General features: G+C 49.5%; 1 protein-coding gene across 3 annotated transcripts in view; it reads left to right on the top strand.

Annotated features, from left to right (window-relative positions):
* LOC119165421 (prolactin-releasing peptide receptor) overlaps nucleotides 1-14,431 on the top strand; it is a 42,469-nt gene that overhangs the window by 12,343 nt on the left and 15,695 nt on the right. The window contains exon 1 of one of the 3 annotated variants that reach the window (XM_075871805.1): nucleotides 1,404-1,496. The exons of the other annotated variants lie outside the window; for them this stretch is intronic. Within the exon in view, the coding sequence (XP_075727920.1) occupies nucleotides 1,455-1,496 (42 nt within the window). The 5' untranslated portion in view covers nucleotides 1,404-1,454. Of the gene's footprint in view, nucleotides 1-1,403; nucleotides 1,497-14,431 lie in introns of those variants that run through there. 3 annotated transcript variants of the gene reach the window in all.

Below are 14,431 nucleotides of genomic sequence, written 5' to 3'. Positions count from 1 at the left end.
AGAGGACTCATGGGGTCGCGCCCAACCGTGACCACTGGGACGCGATTCGTCCGGATGGAAAAGAAGACGTCATCGCTGGTGCCCATATACCTCAAGGTCACAGGCCATTGAGTGACCTGTGACTATAAAGGGATCCAGCGAGTGTGCCGTCAATGTGGAGACAGTGGGCACTTCTGTATGATCTGCACAGCTTCGTTTTGTGGAAGGTGCGGCGTTTATGGCACGACGGGAAGGGCTTCTCGCTGCCATGTCGCCGTTGTGGTGACCCGCATACCACCGTCGCCTGCACCATCAGGCCGTCGTATTCCAAGGCGGCCTCCAAGAGTTACCCACCTCTTCAACCAGGCAAGAAGAAGGACGCCGTATCATTGACGCGGGGCCCGGATTTGCCAGGACGAAGTTGGGCACATCGCAACGCCACACCAAACGCCCACAGTGTCTCCAGCCAGCACGGACCAGGCAGCCCCTCAAGGTGCGGATGGTCCATCCAGCGACCCGCGACCAGTGGTGGTTCCCACAGAGCCACAGGTCGAGCCCTCGCCTGAGGAGGCGTCTCTCGATTAACGCGTCGCAGATAATGACGGGATATCTGATGCTCACCCCATGGCTGCCCAATCTTCTGTTAGTCCTTCTATTATTGATTAGACCTTTTCCCAAGGTGACGAGATTTACATCAACGAGGTCTCAAGCAGCACTAGAAGTGACACGGCCCTGCAAATAGACACCGACAGCACTCCAAGCGAGATCAGCCGGGACAGTTTGGACGAATTTGTGCCATTTTCGCTCAAGAGCCTCGGCACCTAGTGCCACCGAATATCCAACAGCGACTCGGAGACCCCCAGCAGAAACACAAGTCTCCTGCGGACTTCGATGCGGCCATGGAAGCCCCGCGCTTGCGGTTGGTCGCCTGGTCGTAAGAAGTGATTGAGCTGCTTGCGAGGCACCCGCTCCCGCGTCTGTCAGAACTGTGAGTTTAGTATCCAAATTTGTCTTTATTGTTTATGATGGCTACCGCATTGAATATTATTTCCTTCAACGTAAAAGGTTTTCGCAGTCTGGTAAAGCAGGCCGAGTTGATTAGTGTATCCCGTGCTGCAAATTGTGATGTTTTGTGCCTGCAGGAAACTAATTTCTGTTCACTATCCGACGTTAGGGCTTTCAAACACAAGTTTAACTTAGATTGCTATTTTTCTTTCGCTAAAGGTCGTTTTACGAGAGTAGGCATCATTATATTTAATCGGGCTTTATTGAGAGGTCACCGCGTTGTTTATGACGGCGTTGGTAGAATTATGGCTCTTGATTGTACCTACTTTTTTTTTCAAATGAGGATAATATGTGTGTATGCGTCTGCACAATCCGGACAATCTAACATTTTTCTCGATATTTGGTTGTTTTTTCTAGACAATCGTCACGTAATTCTAATTGGAGTCTTTGTGTACTAAATACACGATGCGATGTACAAGGTCCTGGCTGGTCTTGGTCTGCTTGGAATTCACGTGAGCTGCGACGCCTTGTCCGCCATTTTTCATTGCTGGATGCGCATAGTGTCATGCACGGGAATACTTTTGTTTCGACATGGCACCGCGGACCATTCTCCAGCAGACTCGACCGGGCTTATATTCCACATGCTTTAGAGACGTTTGTCTCCGACTTATGTGTTCCACCTATCCCACTTTCGCCTGTGTACATCTCTGACCATCAACCGATTCTCTTAAAACTAAAAATTCCATTTTTTTCGGGAAAACCACGGCGTCTTGATGTTTGCGTCCTCCAGGACGCGCGCTCTCGGTCAAATTTGTCCCGTGCAATACGTGTGTCACTCGGTGCGTCTGATTCACTTGATTGGGATGCGCTTAAAACGCAGTGGCGCCTGCACTGCTCAGTTGAAGAGCGTTCACTTCGTCGTCGCTTTTCTGAGGAGCTGGCCGATACTGCAGCGAAGTTACGCATCGCCTTGCGCGCTGAAACGCCGTCTCCCCTGATACGAGCTTGGCAACACGAATTACGTGAACGCTTCCAGCGTTTGACTGCCACCTCGTCTCCGGTGGCGGCTGCATGGAGTGTAAGCACAACCCTTGTGCCCACCGCGAGGTGCTACGCTATGCGAAGCAATCGTGTTTTGGGCAGTCACAATCACTTGTCGTTACGACCACGCAGACACCACCTACTCAGCCACTTCCAACGCGTGATCGATCTCTTTTTCTGGCGCATTTTGAAGAGATGTCATGTTCGGCCATGCGGACAAACTGTGATATAATACCGCCTATGGTTAGAGGTTAGCCTCGCGTTCCTCAACAAGCTGCTGATTCTCTGCACGTCCCTCTTTCAGTCAAAGAGGTAAAGGCAGCACTACAATCTATGAAACGGGGGACAGCCCCTGGGCCAGGCGGTTTTCCAGTTGAATTTTGCTTGTGATTTTGGAATGAGCTTGGTACTACCTTAATCGCGGTTATCCGGTGATGTTTCGAGGATGGTGTCTTTCCATCAAGTTTTCGCGATGGATGCATTGTGCTTATTCCAAAAGATAATGCCTCCTCTGTTAATCCTGAAGATTGGAGACCTATCACGCTTCTTAATGTTGACTATAGTATATTCGCGATGGTGATCGTTCATTGTTCGAGGGCACTCTTGAACACTCTGGTGGGTCATCACCAGGCTTCATATATGCCTGGACGAGAAATACACAGCTTGTTCTTTACCACCCGGGATATCATAGCCTATACTCTGTCGCGATCTGCGCGTGGTCTCCTTGTGTCTTTAGACCAAGAGAAAGCATTTGACTGACTAGAGCACACGTATATCTTTAAAGTGCTCACAGCCCTTAGTTTTCCTGGTACTTTTGTGGAATTATTTAGACATACCTACTCTAATATAAAAAGTACACTAGCTCTAGATGGTTGGAAGAGTGCTGCCTTTTCTATTACACGTGGGGTCCGTCAGGGATGCCCATTGTCTCCTGTTCTATTTGTCCTCAGCCTTGAGCCATTTTTGTGGTCTCTAGAAGCGGATTCGCATGTCCGAGGTCTTGCGCTTCCGGGTAGCAATGCCGTGAAAGTCACAGCTTTTGCTGACGACATAACCCTGTACCTTTCAGATGAAGATGGTCTTTCACATAGTAAGCGTTTATTCTTTCAGTATGGTGACATTTCAGGTGCCGTGCTAAACCTCTCTGAATCCCAGTATTTGTTCATCGGCTATCCAAACTCCAAACATAGCTCCACATCTCTTCTTCAGCCGGCTGCGTCTCTTCGCATTTTAGGAATTTTATACAACCACCACGGCGTTTGTAACTCCGTTTGGTCAAACGCCCTCGATGAAGTAAAACAAAAAATTGAGAATACCCGGAATTTTTACTTTCCACTTTTTGAGCGGAGGTACCTTGCGCAGACTGTGTTCCGCGGTCGCATTTGGTACCTTTCTCACGTGGAGCAGCCGCCTTTACGCATCGTGAGGTCATTGCAATCTGCCTTGTGTTACTTCTTTAGGTCCGGTGGCACTGAGTTGGTTTCTCGTGCGGCGTTAGGACAGCAGCGTTCCCAGGGAGGTTTTGCTTTCCCTTCGGTATCAATACGATGCCGGCTATTGGCCCTGCGCTTCCTGTTGCGCCTCGTACAAGGAGAGGAATCCACAGCATGAACTCTGGCATATTATTTTCTAGGCACTCACCTTCGGTATTTAATTCCTAATGTGCACCTTAATCGGGGCCCATAATCAGTAATACTTCCTCCATTTTATGCAACAGCTGTCGCGTTTTTTCATCATATCCAGTCGACTTGCCCTGAGTTAGATGTGTTAGACAATCCTCGTTGACACAACAGCTGCTTTGTTGCTCCCGTTAGTTCCTCCGGCACGCCGCACCCGCTATATTCGTGTGTCTTGGAGCACGCTGGCGGCATCATTTCTATCTGGCCACCTCCGGGACTTCTTGTGGCGGCTGGGGTGGGGCGTTCTTCCTACCCTTGACCGCCTAGAAAGGAGGAGAATGGTCCAGCCATCAACATGTCCGAACTGCTCTCTACGGGAAACAAATCAGCATGTGTTAAGGCAATGTGTCGTTGCTCGTGTTTTCTGGAGGGCTGTGCATGCAGGATTTCATGGCCTTGGAGTAAACCGCTTTGTTTCTTCTGGATGTTGTTCTCGAGGCCGCTTTGCCTGCCTTCTTATTGTTGCTGGTGCCTACTGTCCTTGGCGTAACCGCTGTGAGGCTGTTGCAGCAGGTCGTCGCCACCTTGCTCTCTTCCCGATTTTGGAGCGACCGTACAAAGAAATACTATCTGTTTTGTCGGAGAAACTCTTCTTTCTGGGTGAGGAGGAATTTTTTCGACACTGGTCCTGTCCTTTTGTGTTCATCTGCATGAGTCGTGTAAAGCTTGTTTTCAGGCCGCCTGGCATTGGTAGGTTAATCTTTGTTTAGTACTCGCACAAATACCTTGTAGATACTATGTAAATACCGAACATATAGATCCTTATATTTCATTTGTGTGTTCTTCGTTTACCATGTATTGTGTATATGTAGACATTCTTTTGTAACAATTCTTGCGTATCTGTGTATGTTGCGTTCCGTGTACATATGTAAACACATCCTTTTGTAACAACTTTTGGTGTGTCTGTTGATGTTATGTCCTGTCGCGATGTTCCATTGGATTGTGATAATGTTCACTGTCCGTGAGAATAAATTTCTCTAAACACACATCATTATACGGTCCTGGGGCCCCACCCACAATATACCATTCATTCTAGGATAACGAAGGCGGAATTTTCGCCAACGCAGCCGCATCAAGTGTGACGACCACGGGACGGCTTTCTGCTCCCCCATAGTAGAGTACCAGGTACTCTAAATTGTTAACCACCTTTTCTAAGCACATTGTATCATTATACCATTCATTCTATCATATCACACTGAGTTCTTGTGTACATGTATGCCAACGTTGTCATGTATATTAGGGTAATGATGTCTTCATTGCAGCGTGGTAATGTTTGTCTTGGTAAATAGATGTGCTAAAGTGTATGTGCCCTTATTACTGAGATGTTATGACATCTTTGTTCTCTGTACATAGCGCAAGTAAACTTTTTTTCTAAACAGATTGGTCTGTTGTATATGTTCTTGTGCAATACTTTGTCGACACGGCCACATCAAGTGTGAGGCCCACGGGATGGCTTAATGATCTCTTATAGTAGAGTACCAACTACTCAAAATTGTTCACCACTTTTTCTAAACACATGTGTAACCACTCATCGTGAACTCGTTCACGGCATAAATTTTGTCAACAGGGCCTCATCAAGGGCTCTCCCATAGTAACTTTAAATTGTTACCCACTTTTTTCTAAACACGCGTACAAAGTGTGAGAGCCAAGGGATGGCTTTATGCTCTCCTATAGTAGAGTACCATGAAGTCAAGATCATTAATCACTTCATCTAAACATACAATTAACGCGCGTGCAAAGGTAGCTTGTAGCTCTCCTATAGTAGAGTGCGTTTGGGACTCCAAAGCGTTCAGCATTCGAACACACAAGTGAATGATGACAACGCGTTGGAGCTAGGTCTTAAGGTCCATAATGCCCACGTTGAAGTCACCGACTGATATAAAGAACGGATGGACGGGCAGACGGTCGCATAGACTGATCGACGAACCATCATCATCATCATCATCCCGATCATCATCATCAGCAGCCTGACTACGTCAACTGCAGGACAAAGGCCTCTGCCATATTCCGCCAGTTAACCCAATCCTGTGCTTGCTGCTGCCTATGTATACCCGCAAACTTCTTAATCTCATCTGCTTACCTAACCTTCTGTCTCCCCCTAACCCGCTTGCCTTCTCTGGGAATCCAGTTGGTTAACCTTAATGACTAGCGGTTATCCTGTCTACATGCTACATGCCCGGTCCATGCCCATTTCCTCTTCTTGATTTCAACTATGATATCCTTAACCCCCGTTTGTTCCTTAATCCACTCTGCTCTCTTCTTGTCTCTTAAGGTTACACCTACCATTTTTTATTCATTGCTCGCTGCCTCGTCCTCAATTTAAGCTGGACCCCCTTTGTAAGTCTCCAGGTTTCTGCTCCGTAGCTAAGTACCGGCAAGATACAGCTGTTATATACCTTCCTCTTGAAGGATAGTGGCAATCTACCTGTCATAATTTGAGAGTGCTTGCCAAATGTGCTCCACGCCATTTTTATTCTTCTAGTTACTTCAATCTCGTGGTTCGGCTCCACGGTTATTACCTGCCCTAAGTAGACATAGTTTTTTACAACTTGAAGTGCGCTATTACCTTTCTCGAAGCGCTGCTCACTTCCGAGGTTGTTGTACATTACTTTCGTTTTCTGTAGATTAATTTTAGGACCCACCTTTCTGCTCTCCTTGTCTAACTCCTTAATCATGAGTTGCAATTTGTCCGCTGAGTTACTCAGCAATTCCATGTCATCGGCGAAGCGCAGGTTACTAAGGTACTCTCCATTAACTCTCATCCCTAACTGTTACCATTTTAGGCTTCTAAAAACCTTTTGTAAGCACGCGGTAAACAGCATTGGCGAGATTGTCTCCCCTTGCCTTACACCCTTCTTGATTGGTATTCTGTTGCTTTCTTTATGAAGCACTAAGGTAGCAGTTGATCCCCAGTAGATTTCTTGCAAGGTGTTTATATATACTTCATCGACGCCCTGATTCCACCGTGTCTGCATGACGGCTGATATTTCTACTGAGATCGACGGACCGACGGATAGCTATTGTAGATGCGAAGCAGCTTATGGTCAGAGCTTGTCTCTTGTCCGCCGTCATAGCCACGCTAGTGCTCGGAGTGCTCACTAGGTGGCTTTGCGGTAGAGCGATCGCTCCACTCCGGCGCGTGCTCTGGTATGAGTAGAGATCGCTAGCGGCGCCGCTCTGTATAATAAAAGTGCTTACTCCTCTCTCTCTCCCACACACAAAGCGTGGTATGATTGAAGGCATGAGCGTGAGCGCGGCAGAGGCGAGGCTCGCAAAGCAGTTGCCCGTGAAACCATGAACGTCTACAGTGACAAACAAAGTGCACCTCTTTATAAAAGTTTAAGTCGGCCCATGGCTGCTTCGCATATTACTCCGGTTTCCCTTTACGGTAAGATGTGCGCAAATTTGTTTCCTTCGTGAAACACGATGAATGTCAGCAGTAATCGTGGTGCGCGTCAACTTTTGGCGCTGTTCGGCTACACGTTGATATATTCTCCTGCGCTGTCAAAAACGCAGAAAACAATTCACTTCGCAGCGCACAACAGTCGCGCGAACAAGACAGAACTGGCGTGCGACTGCGTGACAAAACACGGTGACAACTAACGATAGATATCTCTCGTATGTCCACCAATCGATACCTTATTTCACCCTGATGTAGGGCGAAACAACTCGCGCTACTAATTGTGCAGCAAGGACGGAAAACTCTGGGAAAAGATGAAACGTTCGCACTGTATACAAGGAACAGCGCATCATTCTTTCCCAGCGTTTTCTATATATTTACAGGTTGTTTAAGGGGCCCTTTAGTAAAAAGCTGGGAACTGCCTAATAGGATGCTTTGAAAACTGGTCCATGTAACTTTCTCACTGGAATTATTCGCCCGATTTCATTGCCTCAAACGGTAGTTATTTAAACATGCATAATTAGCATAGTTAGTTAATTAAACTTACCTAATTAGTATTTGAGACCACAACAAATCTAGTAACTTAATCGCGTCAATAATAAAAAAACCTCCAAACCTCCATTTGGTCGCGTCGTCATAGAGCTCGTAGGTGTATCTCTAAACACTAGCTAGAGATAGCTGAGGCACCCATACTTGTGTGTGTGTGTGTGTGTGTGTGTGTGTGTGTGTGTGTGTGTGTGTGTGTGTGTGTGTGTGTGTGTGTGTGTGTGTGTGTGTGTGTGTGTGTGTGTGTGTGTGTGTGTGTGTGTGTGTGTGTGTGTGTGTGTGTGTGTGTGTGTGTGTGTGTGTGTGTGTGTGTGTGTGTGTGTGAAACACGCAAGCACACACACACGGCGTCCCGTTTATCACAAAGCCTGGTTTAGAAAAAGAACAACCGCATTACGCGGAGCAAACCTACTACACAATATTGCTAGTGCACTTGACTAGGCACTGCTACATTTCCGTTAATGAAGTATAGTTAATTAGCCAATATTGTCACGATGAGTCACAAGTACTGGGGGATTTATTGAACGACCGGGTAGCTAGCTCTAGTACGATGCGTCAGTCGTGGCTGGCTCTCGAGCAGAGAAGAAGACACGCGATCTTCTTTTTCCTCCAGCTTGAGAGCCGCTCTTGCTGTCGACCCACTACGTGCTGGTGGCATTATCCCCCCTTCCGAAAAGAAAAAAAAAAACAAGTCCCAAAAAGAGGAAAGAAAAGTACATAGCATCACTGCGATGCTACAACATAGGCACGTGAAAAAGAAATTGGAAATTCGGATAAAGTGAAAGTAAAGATTGAAGAGCATTCCAAAATAAGAAACGTCAATGAACGAGAAAGGAAGTTCACACAAATAAACAAAAAAACACAAGGGATGCTGTACGGTAAAGGAAAAGTTACGAGCAAAGCGCAATAAATGGTTTCATGCGCAACACATGAACGACGTCCGGCCTCAGCCCTGTCCTACTCCGTGCATGGGGTGTTGAGTCCGGAACCACTTCGTAGTTCACGTCACTGACGCGGCGTAACACTTTATATGGGCCAAAGTACCGGCTCAGCAACTTTTCACTAAGGCCACGGCGGCGGACGGGCGTCCACACCCAAACTTGATCTCCGGGGCTGTAAAACACTTCTCTGTGGCGGGTATTATAGCGTCGTGCGTCTGCCTGCTGTTGCTGGCCGATGTGCAGTCGCGCGAGCTGCCGGGCTTCCTCAGCACGCTCTGCGAATTCTTCGGCGTCAGTTGCCAACTTGTCTTCGTCTTGACACGGTAGCATGGAGTCTAGCATGGTCTGCACTTCGCGGCCGTAGAGAAGCCGAAATGGCGTGAATCGCGTGGTCTCTTGCACGGCGGTATTATACGCGAAGGTCACGTAAGGTAAGATCCGGTCCCATGTTTTGTGCTGTACGTCGATGTACATTGAGATCATGTCTGCGAGGGTCTTATTCAGTCGCTCGGTAAGTCCGTTGGTTTGCGGGTGGTACGCAGTTGTCCTTCGGTGTCTGGTGTTGCTCAGTTTGAAAACTTCGTCCATAAGCTGCGCCGTGAATGCCGTCCCTCTGTCCGTTATTACACTGGAAGGAGCACCGTGTCGTAACACGATGTGGCGCATGAAAAATTGTGCTACCTCAGAAGCCGTGGCTCGTGGGATCGCTTGGGTTTCAGCGTAGCGTGTCAAATAGTCGGTCGCGACGATCACCCATTTGTTGCTGTCCGCAGACGGGGAAAATGGCCCGAGAATATCCATGCCGACTTGGTCGAATGGCGTGCAAGGAGCTTCAATGGGCTGAAGCAAACCAGCTGGCTTAACAGATGGTTGCTTACGACGCTGACATTCCCGACAGCTCTTGACGTACTTCTTGACGCTTGCCGAAAGTCCTGGCCAATAGTACCTCTCACTCACTCTGGCAAGTGTCCGTGAGTAGCCCAGATGACCGGATGTGGGTTCGTCATGGCAAGCGAAGTGGACGTCGTCTCGCATGTCTCGAGGAACCACCAGGAGGTAGGCTCGGTTGTTCAAACGAGCGTTCTTTTTGTACAGCACACCATCTCGAAGGCAGAACGATGGCAACGAGCGGAATAAATGACGTGGTATGATTGTGTCCTGGCCCTCTAAATGATCGATGATCGAACGAATCTCTGCGTCATCCCGCTGCCGTTTACTCAAGTCTGATGAGCTAATGGCGCCCAGGAAGCCTTCGTCTTCCTCTGCTTCCTGACTGACGACAAGAAGGGGTGCGCGTGACAGTGTGTCAGCGTCTTCATGCTTACGGCCGGACTTATGGACGATGGTGACGTCAAATTCCTGCAGCCGCAAGCTCCACCGTGCTAGCCGTCCTGAAGGGTCGCGCAGGCTTGCCAACCAGCAGAGGGCGTGGTGGTCCGTCACTATCTTGAAGGGACGACCATAGAGGTATGGGCGGAACTTGGTGATTGCCCACACGACTGCGAGGCACTCTTTCTCCGTGGTGGAATAATTCGCCTCGGCACGGGATAGAGAGCGGCTGGCGTAGGCTATCACTCTTTCGATGTCCTCTTGACGCTGAACGAGCACTGCACCGAGCCCAATGTTACTAGCGTCGGTATGGACCTCCGTGTCAGCATCATCGTCGAAATGAGCGAGAACGGGCGCTGATTGCATGCGCTGTCCCAGCTCATCAAAAGCTGCTTGTTGCTCGTTTTCCCAGACAAACGGCGTGTCGTCCCTTGTGAGACGAGTCAGAGGTTCTGCTATCTGTGAAAAGCCATGAATGAATCGGCGATAGTAGGCGCACAAACCAAGGAAGCGCCGGACGGCTTTCTTATTGACAGGAGCTGGTAATTCGGCAACAGCGGCAAGCTTGTCCGGATCGGGACGGATTCCTTCGGCGCTAACTACATGTCCAAGAAATTTTAGTTCTTTATAGCCGAAGTGGCACTTCTGTGGTTTTAGTGTGAGGTCCGCCGATCGGATAGCCTCCAGCACGCTGCGCAGGCGGTGAAGGTGCTGCTCGAACGTGGTAGAGAAGACCACCACATCATCAAGGTAGATAAGACAAGTCTGCCACTTCAGCCCTGTGAGGACAGTGTCCATCATTCGCTGGAAAGTTGCCGGCGCTGAACACAAGCCGAAAGGGAGTACTCGAAATTGGTATAGGCCGTCTGGTGTCACGAAGGCTGTCTTTTCGCTGTCTCGCTGATCTACCTCGATTTGCCAGTACCCGCTTCTGAGATCGAGAGAAGTGAAATAATGGGCACGACGAAGTCTATCTAGCGAATCGTCGATACGCGGTAGCGGGTACACATCCTTTTTGGTCACGTTGTTAAGCTTTCGGTAATCGACGCAGAAGTGTAGCGACCCGTCCTTCTTTTTGACAAGCACGACTGGAGATGACCACGGGCTGTTGGATGGTTCGATAACGCCATCGTCAAGCATCTCGCGAACTTGCGTACGTATCGCTTCACGTTCTTTAGCCGACACGCGGTAGGGGTGCTGGTGTAATGGGCGTGCGTCCTCGTACGTGATGATCCTGTGTTGAGTGATGGACGTCTGGCGGACCTTTGAACAACTTGCGAAGCAAGACCTGTACTCGAACAAGAGCGCTCGCAGCGCAGTCTGGTTATCGGTGGACAGATCAGGATTGATGTCAATGTTGCTCATTGATGTGTCTGCGTTATCCACTACTTCTGACGTGAGACAGTTGGTTACGTTTGCTACTTCGTGGGCAAACGCTATCGAAGTGCCACGGAAAAGGTGTCGATGCTCGTTGCTAAAGTTGGTAACGAGCAATTCAGATCGGCCGTCACGAACGTGTATTACACTTCTCGCTACACATATGCCTTGCTGCAGGAGGTGCTCTAAATTTGTCTCGGCCACCACATCGCCATCGCTCAAACCACAGCAAGTTACGTCGACTAGAACACTGGCTCGGGGAGGAAGCGTCACGCTCTGTTCAGAAATACGGAGTACGTCGACACGCATTCCGTCATCCTGCACGTTGATTGCTCGCTGGGCTGAGAACGTGACGCGGCGCTCTTGCAGATCAATGATAGCTCCATTTTCCTGTAGAAAATCAACTCCCAGAATGACGTCACGGGAGCATTCACGTAGAACAAGGCAGCTTGCTACGAATGTGTACCCTTGAATCTGTACTCTAGTTGTGCAGGCGCCCAGTGGAGTAACGACATGGCCCCCAGCTGTCCGAATCTGTGAGTTATGCCACGGCGTGATTACTTTCTTCAGCTGCGTTGTCAGTTTCCCGCTCAGTATGGAATAGTCTGCGCCGGTGTCCACTAACGCATTAACTGCACAACCATCAATTGTCACTGCTATGTCGAGTGAAAGTCGGCCATCTTTTGCAGCAGTATGTGATGTCGGACCAGTTTCTGTACGGTTCTGCGTCAATAGGAGGTCTTCAGCGCTTCGACGTTCAGCGACCCCGCCCCCAGAGGTCGCTTCGGCTAGTTTTCCCGGCGGGGGCTGGGAGATCGTGCGGTAGAATACCGCTGGGGCGTTGATGAAAATCGCCTCGGTGATGGCGAGCGCGACTGGCGCCCGGCAGACGGTGGTGCATGCTGCTGGGAGAGGTAGTTTTGGATGTCGCGTGGTCTCTGACCGTAACGGGGTGGCGGCGCGTATGCAGAGAAGCCGCGAAGCCCAAGACGGCGATAAGGGCACTGGCGGTACAAGTGATCAGCTTCTCCGCAGTGAAAGCATAGAGGCCGATGATCGGGTGTGCGCCAGACATCAGACTTCCGAGGAGACGAGTGGCGATCGTCGATGTACTGGACCGGTTGCACCGAACGATGGGCGACAGAAGCACCACGGACAAAGGGCAGGGGCCGTGGCGTGTACGTGCCTTCGTAGTATGGTATGTGCTGCGCTGAATCAAGTGAAACTGCAGGGACAGGATGAACGAACAATGACGGCGATGCAGCAGGGCGCTTCAAGGCTTCCGCGTAGGTTGTCCCACGGTGGTATTCAGCAGGAGTTGACGCAGCTGTATCAGGAGGCAAAGTGTCCCGGAGGGCCTGGTGCAGCTCATCCTTCATCACAGTTGCAATAGAGCTAACCGTAGGATGAGGTGTTACACCAGCCTTTTGCAACTCTTCACGTACGATATTACGGATGAGTTCACGTAAGGAGTCATTGCTGGTCCCAGCGGCGGCGAAAATGTCAGCAGAGGACATGCCTCTGACTTGCCTGTCGTATTGGTTTGATCGCTGCTGTAGCATTTTTTCCATTGTCACGGCTTCAGACAAGAACTCCGCGACCGTCTTCGGAGGGCTTCGCACGAGGCCGGCGAAAGGCTGGTCCTTGACACCGCGCATCAAGTGACGCAACTTCTTGTCCTCCGTCATTCTTGAATCTGCCCGTCGGAAGAGACGCGTCATGTCTTCGACGTACGCGGTCACAGTTTCGTTTGGTGACTGGACGCGGGCAAGAATAGCTCGTTCAGCTCTTTCTTGGCGGTCAGCGCTGGCATATGTCTGCAGAAGTCTACGAAAGACTTCGGGCCACGTCGTCAGCTGCTCCTCTCGATTTTGATACCACGTGCGAGCCCCGTCTTCGAGATAGAAGTAGACACGACCCAGTTTCGCCGCGTCGTCCCACTGATTCAAGTTGGCTACGCGCTCGAAGTCCGCCATCCAGTCCTAAACGTCTTCGTGCTCCGTACCATGGAACGTCGTCGGTGCCCGTGGGCTTTCCAACGTATAGCGGTTCGACTACGTGCTTCCCGTGCCGGTTGGCAAGGTTTGTACCGAAGTGCTGGTCATGTTTGTTGGCGTGATGGGAGCAGTATCGTTGACTTCCGGAGGCAATGCCCTGATTCGGCGGCTGGTCCGATGCACGGGAGTATTGAGTGGCACTGGACTCGTATTACGGCTTCCTGGGGGGGTCTGCAGCATCCGTGAGACTACCCAGCACCTTCCACCAGTTTGTCACGATGAGTCACAAGTACTGGGGGATTTATTGAACGACCGGGTAGCTAGCTCTAGTACGATGCGTCAGTCGTGGCTGGCTCTCGAGCAGAGATGAAGGCACGCGATCTTCTTTTTTCTCCAGCTTGAGAGCCGCTCTTGCTGTCGACCCACTACGTGCTGGTGGCAATATTATAATTGTAACACGACACATTCTACCCTTATTATCAAAACGTCAATGAGGAATGTGCAGGCGTGTTAAAATGACATTTGACTGCGCTATTTTCAACAACGTACTAACTGCATACTTGTTTTACCCGCTTAATAAAAAGCCACGCGAGGTACAAATAATGACACGCAATTAGACTGCTACTCTATTAGGAACCAGCACCCACGAACATGCTCACTGGGTTAGCCATTATCAATGAAAGTTTGCAGAAAGGAAAAAAAAGCTTACTGCCCCATCCAGCTGCCACTATCTAGCCTGGCGAGAATAGCGTTGCTTTGATCCTACGAAATCAGGTCGTAATCGTTTTGCGATCCAGCCACGTTGTCAATGAAAACAATGGGCCACGAGACAAGGGTAATGTCAGTGGTGCGCAATCAAGCGGAACAAATCACTGCAAAATTGAAATATGTGTTATCGGCCCCCAATCTGTACCCTTTCCAATATGCACAACGCTGTCGCTATAGCAACGAACAGGCAAGTCGGATGCTAGCAGTAAGCTTACTTGGGGGCGCTGCTTTTCTGTTGCGGGTAGGGTTACTGTATATGCTACCTTTAGCATATCCAGTAACTCTAGTGTCGGGTGGGAGCGTAGTCACGTGTTATTATTTTTTTTATATTTCGCGGGCTTCCTCAATCATCGTTCGAAATAGCGTAGT

Source organism: Rhipicephalus microplus, chromosome 8 (genome assembly GCF_043290135.1).
Source record: "Rhipicephalus microplus isolate Deutch F79 chromosome 8, USDA_Rmic, whole genome shotgun sequence".
Classification (NCBI taxonomy): Eukaryota; Metazoa; Arthropoda; class Arachnida; order Ixodida; family Ixodidae; genus Rhipicephalus; species Rhipicephalus microplus.
This window is presented reverse-complemented; position numbering and strand designations above follow the sequence as displayed.